The sequence below is a fragment of the Stenella coeruleoalba genome (genome assembly GCF_951394435.1).
Source record: "Stenella coeruleoalba genome assembly, chromosome: 15".
NCBI classification, from domain to species: domain Eukaryota; kingdom Metazoa; phylum Chordata; class Mammalia; order Artiodactyla; family Delphinidae; genus Stenella; species Stenella coeruleoalba.
Genome location: NC_137161.1, coordinates 29878824 through 29891230, shown reverse-complemented (window position 1 = coordinate 29891230; position 12407 = coordinate 29878824). Strand labels below are relative to the sequence as shown.

Genomic DNA, 12407 nt, shown 5'->3' with positions numbered 1-12407 from the left:
CTTTATGTATTCTGGACATTAGCTTCTTATCAGACATATAATTTGTAAATATTTTCCTATATCCTGTGTATTTTCATTTTACCTGATATATTCTTGATATTAGTGGAAAAGCACAAATTTAACTATCTCATTAATCAAACCACTAGTAGATTAGAAATACAACTGTAGATCCTCCAAAATCTTAGGAAAAAAGGAACAAAGAGAATTTAATCCAGTTCTGTAGATAAAAAGCTGGTTTCTCATTTTATTTTGCATTTTCCTGCTCTACTTCCTTTTCTGAGAATGACTTTATATACTTTTGATAGGAACAGGATAAAGGGAGAAAGTAGGTGATTAAATAGTTAATCCCACTAGGGGACTGTAAGTGGAAAAAAATATGAGAGACCCCTGTAAGTTAATGATCACTCAAGAAAGCAGGTTTGCTTAACCACAAAACTAAGCAGGCCTGCTTAGCAACAAAACCATGCAACAGAAGCATGAGACACGCCCCAAAACAATAAAACAATGGTGGCATGAGACCCACATCCTGCCCAGTAAGCTCGTAAGTTAATGACCCCTAAGACATGCTCTCTGCACACATAAAAAACAATAATTTATGGAAGGGTGACATTCAAAGTGAAAGACCCTTATTGTACTGAAACCTAAAATAATTTTTCTATAATGTCATGACAGTCCTGGCTTGACCATGTAGGGACAAGAAAACTCCCCTGCCCAACCTGGAGGAGGGGCTTATGATGGAAGCCTGATGTCTACTCAAGAATGAGGAAGAAGGTGGTCTTTTCCCCCACCCCATTTTTCCTTTGATTATAAATCTGTAGCCCACTAAGTTCTCGGAGTGTGGCACCCTCTTGCCAGCTCACTTGTAAGCCTCACAAGTGTCCTATTCTAATAAATCCCTTCTTATCTATCACTTAGCACCTAGATGAATTCTTTCTGTGCTGAGACATAAAGGACTGGAGCTCCTTGGAGCGCCATGGTGCTCACCCCCAACCCCCCGGGGGAAAAGACACCTAGCAGTTTCACTTTGCCCACTTTTTCTGTTGGGTCGACATTCAGCTTTATTTTTCTGGAGGGTAGAGGTTTACATACTCTGGATGATAATCATTTGTTATATACCCTGCAGGTATTTTCTTCCAGTCTGCCTGTGGCCCTTTATCTTTGTTTACAGTGGTCTTTCCCTTATAGAAGTCCTCACAAAGAACCCAGTGCTCAGGGGCAATGTCTGGCAGGTTCTTGGAGATATTCTTATCCACTCATCTCTTGGGAGTCTTTGCACCTGCCTAGCATCTCCCAACTGCTCTGGAGGCCCATCAGTACATTCCTGAGATTTACTGAAAGTTTGAATCAAAGGTCAATTTTTCAGGGTTGGTTTCTCAGGACAGCTACCATAGCAGGTCTAGGATCAAGGTTTAGGTCAACTCAAGGTCTGTTCCTTCTGGCATCAACCATTGGAAAGGATAGGAAGGAAGGAGAAGGAGAAGGGAAAGGAGAGAGGGAAGGAGTGGGGAGGGGAGAAGAGGGCAAAGAGAGGGGAGGAGGGAGAGAGGGAGGCAGGCAGGCAGGCTGAATTTTTCCTTTTTTCTTCATGTCAAAGGGAAAGAGATGGTTTTCCTTCTCCCTTTTCTTAGAGCATTTCAGTAAGAAAACCTGTATTAAAAAACCCTTCCTGTTCCTTTGATATGTATATGTATGAAAATTTTTAAACCTAAATAAGCCTCTAGTCAGCACTACAAAGCAGAGATGTTTTTCTTAAGTGCTTAAAAGCCATCTCTTTGAAATGTACACATCAAGGGAGCCAGCCCCCCTCCCCTTGCTGTGGGAATGGGTCCAAACTGTAACCACCTGCTTGCCTTAAAGATACAAGTTTGTTTTCTCCTTTGGGTAAAGGCAATTAACTAACCTAGGTGGCCTCCCCCAATTACCAGGTAAATTCAGAATGAACTGTGAAAGAATGTAGAGCAAATAGTGCTGTCAAATCCTCACATGAAGACAAGTTATCTTCATTTTGAGAACATGTATATAATGGATTATATACGCTGGGATATTTAAAAGGGTAGAATTTCCCTCTGTTTTTGCAATCTCATTAGTGGATTGCTGCGGTGTGGGCCACAACCTGGTTAAATGCTTATTCAATAATAAAACTGTTTCTTTCTTTTCTACATCTGTGGAGAGGAATTTCTGGGTTGGCAGTAGATTTTATTTTTAATTTTTCCCTACAATTGCCACAATGTATTTTTAAGTAAAAAGCAAACTGTAGAACAATATATCATATGCATAGTGTACAGCATAGTATTTTTATTTTAAAAACTATACATCTAGAGGTATCTATATTATACTGTTAAAAGTTTTTCCTTCTAGAGACGAGAAGAGGAATTCTAGTTTTTATTTTACCTACATCTGTAATAGTCGATTTTTTACAATGAACTCATTTCAATACTTTTGTAATGAAAGTTAGCAAGACAACTCACTTAAAGTCCTTAGTATTTTCATTAATTGACATTAAAAATATTTTTCACATGAAACAAATAGTTTCCTAAACTATCTGTTATTTTTTTCTTAAAGAAATCCATATAAATAATGTAGCTTTCAAGGCTTTATTCTTTGTAAATAGGTAGTGAAACACTTGATTTTGGATACACAAGACATCTTACCTGGACAATGAATGAAAGACCAGTTGTATCTGCTGTCCTCCAGACACATGCTGGAATTGAGAAGGGGCTGTGGATAGGAATTTCCTGTAGGGGCCTGAGAAGGCATTTTCACTGGTCCTTTATAGGAGCCCTCTGTGCATTTCCCTTTGCCAGTATTGCTGGGATCAGTACACCAGCCACAGCCTGGTTGCTCCAAGCAGTGACTACAGGTACAGTAGCCTGAACAATTTTCAGCTGTAAAAAAAACATACGTTACAATTCACTATCATATGTAGTCTTAAATTCATTGTATTTAAATTACCTTTTTCTTTAACAGACTATTCAACTTCTGTGAGTCAAAATTCCTATTCTATTGTGATTGTTTAAATGACATAATAAAACTTTAAAAAGCCCAATATCTTGTCCAACATATAATAGAGACTCCTCCCCTCCTCTCTCAATCTCAGGATGTTTAGAGATCATCTCCTGGAAATCACTTCTTTATGAATTAGGAGATTAAGATGTCGAGATATTACATGGATTGAGCAATATAATACTGAGGCTGGGCAAATTATTTCTGTACTCTGTGATCCATCCTACAGTTGTTTACTTGTGTCATTGTTCTTGGTTCTGTATGCGGGTTCACATCAGGCAGTCTCTGGACAGTCCTGAGCAGGAGGTCAAGTCTGGTCTCATCCCTAGAATTTTCAGAGGCTGACAGCACTGCCCTACACACAGGAGTTGTCACCCATACTGCCTAGAGCTCACTTTTCACTCACGGGGGCAGCTGCTCATGGTATACCACTCCATACACTGGCCAAAAGGGAAGGAGGCCACGTAGGCATTGGAGTCCACGCACTGCTTCATGTTGCTGCACCACATGCACTCGGAGCTGCCGCTGGTACACTCCCCACATGCCGTCCGCAAGGCACACGGTGTCCGGCACTGCTTGGCACTGTGGTTCGCTGGGAAGTAAACCGAAGAGAGACACTTAGAGCTCCCACTATGTCAGCTAAGGTCAAAGGTTTTTCAATGTGGGTTATGACCCACTAGTGTGTCATGAAATCAATTCAGTGGGTTACACTAAATGCAGAAGAAAATAGAAAGTCTTAGGTCATCAAGTACTATTTAGTCAAGTATATTTATATACTTGGGGGAAAAACAGTTTTTCTTTTCCAAGAGCATTAAGGACAGACATGAGGGAACAAGCTAATCTTTCCATATGAGTAGAGGTTCTAAAGCTCCTTATAATATAGGAGACCCAGGATGAACTTCAGGGGTTTTACAACCCACCTGAATATACAAAATTGCATCTTTGTATATTCTGGGGGAAAAAGAACCACAGCATTCATTAAATTCACCAAAGCACTCAGGATCCAAAATGGCTGAAAAGTTTCCCTAGATATTACACTTTAAGGTGACCCCTACAGTGCTATGAATTCTCTTCCACACCTCTGTATTCCTCAGACAAATGACAGTACCTTCCTAAAATAAGACATGATGTCAATGGAGTCCAGTCTCCCAAAAGCAGCCACAGAATTCCAACTACTGCTTGTAAGTACCTCTGCAGGAGGAGGACACTGGTCTAGGGCTGCAAATGCCACCCCTGTGCCTGCCTTTAGGAAGCCTAAATGTGCCTAGAGAGCTTCAAGCCTGTGAAGCTACTCCAAGTGTCCGGTCCTTCAGCACCCTCCTGCAGCTTTATAATGCTGAAGGTTTGCTTCTGCTTCCTGACACAGAGCTACTCCCATCATTTTTCTCCCTACTGACACTATCTTTCTGCCCATTGTCCCTGCAGTGATCTGCTTGCTTTTCTGATCTTTTCTTTGGATTTTTTGTTCTTTCTTCCACAATATTTCCCTGCCAACACCAAGAAATTTGCCTTTCAGAGAAATTATCAATACTTTTTGTGGTCAACAAACCAATCAATCTCATGGTTAATCAGAATATTAGTGTTAGTTATTTTTGGTTTTGTTCATGGCTCACATTATTCAGAGTCAAACACTATTTCCTTCTGCTTTAAAAATTCTGTGTTACACTCTGCTTCATATGCTTGAAATCAATACTCCATCGGTTTTTCATGAAAATTTCATAATACTTAACTATGCCTTCTACAGTTTCTCTTTCGACGAACTTCCAGTAACGCATAATTCACCCATATACTTACCAGGTCTTTCACAGACACTACCATTGAGTGGGTTGATGCAGGTTGCAGCTTTTAAGCCCGAAGTACTGGGTTCGGACAAAATTCCACAGAATCCAGCATCACTGGGCTCAGATGGCATCCACTGTAGCAAACTATTTGTGAATGGGGACATATCTTCCCAGCACCAGTAGGACACATTGATCTTCCGAAGGCCAACCCACGGGGTTAAGGTGAGCTTGGACTGTAGGCAAAACAGGCACAGCTATGAATATAATCAATGTCTTGACCAAAACTGGATTCTAGACAAAAACCATTAAGTTACATACATCCAAAAGATAAAGGAAAACCTCCCTATCCCGATTCAGTCATGGTAGATTACTGCAGACCATCATTTTTCTGTTACATATCATGCCTGGCACTTTAATATGGCCATTTTACAAAGGACAGAAATATAGTTCAGAGAAGATATCAATATCAAAGTAATAATCAAGTTCCTAAATTTCTACATGCTATGACAAATGCTATGAAGGAATGACCAAACCCAACTTGGTTTAAATGTCTATTTATACGTGAAATCATTGTATCGATATTTATGAAATACCAGTTATATGCCTATCATTATCTAAGCCTGTTTTGGAAGCTCTGGCTAGTTCAGGCTTAGATAAATGATGATTAAAGATTCCCACCTTCAGCTGGGGAGGAGGGGGGTATTGGCTGTCACCGAATTTATAGAGAAAATAGGACAATGAATTCCTGGGAAAGTCTGTCTCAGATGCCACATGTAGCCAAAACCCAGACCCCACTTCCTATGTCCTTCCCAAGGAAGTGCTTCCCATTCCTCCTACCTGCTTGACATTTCCCCCTAACTGTTCTATACCAAAGACGATGTTGTTGAAAGAGCTGTTGTCTTGTATCTACTTGACTGAGGGTAGGACCACAGTTCTAGGGCTCTGGACTAAAAAAGACAAAATGTGACTGTGGAATATCAACTACAAGCTGCCTGAGAGTACTGGGTGGACAGGAAGAGAACTTGGGGACTTTCTGTGCTCAGAAACTCCTGATAAGAAGATGCCCTCTCCTTTTGGCTTGGTCAGATCTAAGAAAGACCCAAATGGATGTCTATTTCTTAGGATGATTAGCATTAAATCATATTACACACTGTAATAATACCTGAAATCTGAGAGACTCAGGTGGCTTAATTCAGCTCAGCTAATTAGTAATGGCATTCCCCTCCCCCACCCCAACAGAACCTAGGGATAAAACAGATATGAAATCATCTACTGATGTCACAGGATATGTGCATATGTAAACATGCTACTGTTCAATACACATGTAATTATTGATATATCTTATAATTTAATGAAATATGACTAATAAAAATAAGGTGTTGGAAATTTAAAGATAAGAAAGAATTTATTAAAAGAAAAGAATTTGACAGTGCAGTTCCATAGTGTATTACACTGCACCTACTAGCATTCCTCCTGCTGCCAAGCACATCACAGGTAAGCTGTAGTCATGCTGTCAGTAGGATGGATACTAGAAACTTAATTTCCAAAGATTTTAACTCACCATGCTCTGCGATGACTGCATGATTCGCAGCTGCTTAAGGACAAATTCCACCTTCTTCTGGGTTGTAAGAGAAGCCAAAAAGGCATTGTGGTTCCTACAGGACAATTTTGCATTGTCATAATTCTCTTTGGCAGTAGTAATTTTCAGACATGAGTTTCCAACCAAATGCCAGCCAATGCCACAGATATTTTCTTTATTAAAGAGGGGAGAGAAAAACAAAGAGTTTTAGAAATCACACAAAACTACGTATATTAGCAGCTTGAACTGCTGAAAACCTAAAGGGCTTTTGTGAGCTGAATTCTAGATACTTCATTCAGATGTGGTGAGTGCATCAGACACATTACTAAGAACCAAATACAGAATACACACAAGAATTTTTTAAATGTTTATCAGTCATATTTCCTGGATCTCAAGATGCATATTCTGAGGTCAACCCTCCTATGTTTTAGAGGAAAACATTTGTTTGATGTCACTGTTAAACTTATAAACCTCCTTTTGAAGAAAAATCAGAAACAAGGCTAAAATCCTAAGAGCAGAAAAATGAATATGCATTATTGGAAAGATGGGGTGGAAAACTGCAAGAACAGAAATGAGTTGGTGAGTGAGCAAGCTGCACTGTTTTCACATCACGTGAAACAAAACATCCAAAAAGTGAGGTGGAAAGAGGATTTTTGGGAAATAAACCGAAGTGCTACAGTACACCAGGTAAGTTTGTAATCTGCTACTGTGACCTCCCTGTACCCACCCAAGGAACTGCAGAAGCTATACATGCTTCCTGGAAGACAGTGCACGAGCAAAGCAACTTCACTGGAACCAAAGTACCCTGGAGATGCCCTCAACAATGTTCATCAACAGCCAGTGAGATAAACGGAAGGTGCCACAGGAAAGGGATCATTTCAGAGCAGATAAAGACTTGTTCCTCAAAGTGTGGCATCAGTGTCATTGCTCGCTGAAATGCAGATTCTAGGGCCCCACCACAAATCTGTGCCAGAATCTGGCTTCTAGCAAGACCCCCAGGTACTCTGCTATGCCCTAAAGTTTGAGATGCAATGAGGTAAAAGAACAAGAACCCCACTCTAGCAAGCTGAATCAAGTACTTCCGAAGGATTTCAAGAGGGGCCCCAGTAGACTCCAGCTACCCTGTACTTGTGTTGCACAGAGCCAAAGAAGTCCCCTTCCTGGGCTTCCTGGTTGAGCAAATATATCATACAGTTTCAGCCATGGCTGGCTGGCTTCAGGCCCCCAACTCATCATCCTGAACCTCAGAAGTGCTATAAATTGAGGTATCTGGGGCTGGGGTCATCTCAGGAGGTGCTGCTGACAGAGACATCTCTCCTTTCCTTCTTATCAGAAGGTGCTGAAAACCTGATCCCAGTGGTCAGTAAGAAGTACTCTTCATAAAGTGTACAGCAGGGGCTTCCCTGGTGGCGCAGTGGTTGAGAGTCTGTCTGCCGATGCAGGGGACACGGGTTCGTGCCCCGGTCCGGGAAGATCCCACATGCTGTGAAGTGGCTAGGCCCATGAGCCATGGCCGTTGAGCCTGCATGTCCGGAGCCTGTGCTCTGCAATGGCAGAGGCCACGGCGGCGGGAGGCCCACATACCGCAAAAAAAAAAAATAAAATAAAAAAATGAAGTGCCCAGCAGACTGGCTGCTGAGACTGCTGCTTTCTACTCCCAGGTTACCGTAGAGTGGGGTAGGGACAATGGAGAGTGGGGTTGGGACAAGAGAGCAGGCTCAATGACACAGAGTCAAGCTGTCCTTGATTCTCCACAGCAGCAGATGACGCTTCACTTTCTTTCAAAGGATGGTAGAAGTAAATACTTAAGAACTGTATTTCTGCTTTAAAATATAACAAACCACAATAGTGGTGACGGGGAATGAATGGATAAAATGAGTTCGCCCCTTTTGCAGGGTTCAATCTAGGCTGCACAGTATTGAGGGTGTGTGCGTGTGAAGTCTTTGGACCCACACACATCAAGATGCCCCTGGCAAGGCCTACCAGGCAGGGCGATGCACTCCTGATTCCGAGGCTCCCACTGGCAGTTCTGGTCCAGGGCACAGCTCCTGCAGCTGGTCTTCTTGTTACAGTAGTACATGGGGTTATCCTTGGGGCAATGATCGTACCTGGAAATGGAGATCTAGAATACAATGGACAAAAGCTTTTCTCTTATATCCACAGAGAGAACTCATGGCAAGAACAAATAGGATACTAAAAACAACAGTCTAACTGAGGAAGCAAACTACAAATACATACATACATAAATAAATAAATAAGATGTAGATGAAGCAGCACTGCAGTGGAAACACTATAGTGAAATGTTCTGTTCAAGGACATGCCTTTACCTGGCAAGGAAGCAGTGCATTCTTTTAAGCACCATGCTTCAACTTGCTTATCTGCAGAATGGGAATGTTGAACTTGCTGCTTTTTGTCTCCCAAACATTCTAAAAGTTTTTAATTTTATGAGCTGCTTTACAGACTGACAAATAATGTCTTATAAACAGTCAAAAATTATAAACGTTGAGTCATCATATCTTTTTTTTCCTTATAACCTAAATAAAAAATCATAAATGGTAAGCATAAATTATGTTGAGCCAAGATATAACATAAGACAAGGAGATTTTGCAAAGTCTATTATTTCCACAATTCAGTTTGGCTGCTGCTACACACCTGTCTCACTTTCACTCTCAAGTCCTAAATTGCTCCCCAAACCCTGCATATGTAGGGGGAGCACACCATTACAAACTTCACGCCAAGAATCTAGTACTTAGCCATAGCCATGCATAGGGACTGGGGTGTACTCAGAATAATAATCTTGCCTTCTTCTAAAACACCACACATCAATCCTCGTGGCTAACAGAACCTTTGGAATTAGGACATACAGAGCATCCCTTACTAAAAGAAACTTGAGCAATAATAAAATCCAAATCTACACTGAAGGTTTCAAAGATAACTCTGGGCTATACCATATGCTCTAAAATCTACATCTAATCCCACTCAGGATTTTTCTATCCTCTGAAATCCTTTAGAAACAGCCTCTGACCTGGCCTTCTGTGCAGCTGTGGTTCATAGGGACACAATGGTCATGGCACCAGTGGCAGTCATTTGTGTTGGCCGTGCAGCTGTAACAATCCGTGTGCTGGTCACATCTGTCATGGTCAAGAGCTGTGAAGAGAAGAAAAATTCATCAACTGTGACAGCTTCTCCTCAGAAATGTCACAGGCCATTACAACTGCTGTTGAGCAAGATATGACACTGAGGCAAAAAAAATAAAATAACAAGCCTTGGGAAGTAAAATGAGGAGTGAAACTGGCAGGAAAATATATTGGTGTGTTCAGGTCAAAACAGTAAATAAGTAAACAATCTGAAGAAAAGTAAATAAGTAAACAATCTGAAGAAATGCCATTTTGTACTCCACCCTCCTAACAAAAGTACACAGAAAGTGAAAAACAAAGATAGAATAATTCAACGATGTGATATAAAGGAAATAGGTCTGGTTCTTCCAATATTTTTCTTTTCAAGAAAGAAATCAACTAGCAGTTGAATGAACACCAAAAGCAGCCCAGGGGCTAAACAAAGAAATGTAGGAGACCAAGCCATTCCTCCAGCTATAAATGCAAGGCTGCTCTGGGCACAGGAAGCAGGCAGCACCACAGAACCCCAAAGAAGGCAATACACATATATGTAAGTCCAAGAAATTCTGGGCTACTAGAGACCTGTTGATCTCCTACTGACCCTAGACAGGTCAAGGTCAGCAATGAAAGAGAAGCCACACAACAGTGCTGCCTCATCTATTGAACCATTCATGGACATGGCACATGGTAGAATCCATGGACAAGAAAAGGCAGGGCCCACCCTCACGAAGACCCCAACAACCTGCTCCTTAGGCTGTTCTTCCTGCCCTGGTCATCACCCCATGGACTGGGCCCACAGAGAAAGCAGAGTGAACCAAGGAAGGTGACATCTGAGATGAGTTCATAGCAAATGGGTTCATAATGAACCACCTAAGGTAATTAAATATTATTTCCTATAAACTTGCACATTTAATTTGAACTTTTTAAATATGGTTAAAAAATAACTATTTCACTGATCGTATCCCTTTTAGGAGACAGTGACTAACCCTACCAAGTTCTGGTCATGTTAGTTCTCCAGCACTCACCAGCCCACCAATGAACCTGTAAAGCTGCCTGGGTGTTCTTACTGAGGATTTATGTTCAGCTTAATTTGGAGCATTCCAGGAGAGTGAAAGCTGCCTCTATCCATCATAACTCTCACGGTAACTGCTACACCAACCCTAACAGTTAAGAAATTCAGTCAACATAGTTTAAATTAATTGAAGTGAAACAATATTTTTCAGAGACATTTTTCTTACTTTTAAAGGACTTTCTCACATATGACTTCATTGTATTGCACTGTGCTATTATGTCAGAGCAAAAGGGTAAAAGGAGCTGAGTAGGTAAGATGAAGAAAGCTTGGACAATATAAGGGGTGGTTCTAGAAGGAGGGATCACTGTTCATCCTCAGCAACTGTCTGCCTTGCTATCACTGCTGTGCCCAACTAGAGAAGCTAGAAAAGAATAATACCTCTATCCACTAGAACAATCTACTCCAACATAGCTTTTCTGGATTGGCCCTCTTAATCTCATCCTTAATGTTAGAACTGCATAATCCAATATGGTAGCCACTAACCACATGTAGTTTTTATTTATTTATTTTTTGGCCATGGTGCGTGACACGTGGGATCTTAGTTCCCCAACCAGGGTGGAACCCATGCCCCCTGCAGTGGAAACGTAAAGTCTTAACCACGGGACCGCTGGGGAAGTCCCCACATGTAGTTTTTAATTTAAATTAATTAAAATTTTAAAATTCAGTTCTTCAGTCACACCAGTCTCATTCCAAGTGTTTGATAGCCACATATGGCTAGTAGCTAACATATTGGGACAGTGCAGATATAAAAAGTCCTACCAGATTGCAGTGCCTCAAAACAGCTGAAACTAGGTTCTGGAGTTGGTATACAAAGTCTATACAATGCTAAAAGGTTTTGTCTTCATCATTAGCAAACAGCATACGTGGCACGTTCCTATCCATTATAAAGATGTTTACAATCCAATTTTCAAACACCCATAAAGCATTTGCCCAAGTTATTACTGAATAATTTTGGATAATAAAATGAACATTAAAAGTACACATTGGATGGGCTTCCCTGGTGGCGCAGTGGTTGAGAGTCTGCCTGCCGATGCAGGGGATACGGGTTCATGCCCCGGTCCGGGAAGATCCCACATGCCGTGGAGCGGCTGGGCCCGTAAGCCATGGCCGCTGGGGCTGCGCGTCCGGAGCCTGTGCTCCGCAATGGGAGAAGCCACAGCAGTGAGAGGCCCGCGTACCGCAAAAAAAAAAAAAAAAAAAGCACAGATTGGATAAGTGACTTCACAATTCAGATAAAATGAGATCTCAAAGTAATTAAATTTTAAGAAGAGATAAAAACATACTTCCTTTAGAAAAACACTCTGATTTTAACTTTTCTTCTTGTGCTTCAGTCGCCAACTCCCAGGAGACACACTGAGATGACCCTGTGTCCCACACACACCGGATGCCAGGTCCTGCTGCTAGACAAGCAGCTTCACTCTGGTGTGCTTCACACTGTTCTGAAGTAAATACCAGGATGTCACTGAGGAGGAGACTATTGAAACCACCAAATACATACATGGTGCTAAAAGAAAAAAAAGAGAGAGAAAGAGTTCACTGGAAACTTACATAAACAAATGCATGATATACTTCTTATAATCTTTAAACGAATCTCACATATCAAAAGTCCTGTAAAAAAGTTATTTTCAAGACCTCAAAAAACATTCTTATACCTTTACTTCCCAAATTCCAACCTTTCACAATGGCCTGTGACTACCCAGAATAGTTCCAATAATCTACCTCCTCTTTACAGCTACTATATTAAAAAGTTCTCATGATAAGTGAGTGACTTTTAACCAGGATTCTTCAAAATATTTTAGTGACAGGGCAAGCTAGCATATTTTAAAATTATACACATAATCCTATATCTACATGTT

The 12407-nt window shown here is 41.0% G+C and overlaps 1 protein-coding gene across 5 annotated transcripts in view; it reads right to left on the bottom strand.

Annotated features, from left to right (window-relative positions):
* ATRN (attractin) overlaps positions 1-12407 on the bottom strand; it is a 176384-nt gene that overhangs the window by 81193 nt on the left and 82784 nt on the right. For all 5 annotated transcript variants that reach the window (XM_079944490.1, XM_079944494.1, XM_079944491.1 and 2 more), the window contains exons 12-18: positions 11835-12055; positions 9389-9510; positions 8347-8485; positions 6346-6536; positions 4798-5017; positions 3410-3595; positions 2652-2885 (exon numbers count right to left, since the gene is read on the bottom strand). In XM_079944490.1, coding sequence (XP_079800616.1) covers positions 2652-2885; positions 3410-3595; positions 4798-5017; positions 6346-6536; positions 8347-8485; positions 9389-9510; positions 11835-12055 — 1313 coding nt within the window. The remainder of the gene's footprint in view (positions 1-2651; positions 2886-3409; positions 3596-4797; positions 5018-6345; positions 6537-8346; positions 8486-9388; positions 9511-11834; positions 12056-12407) is intronic.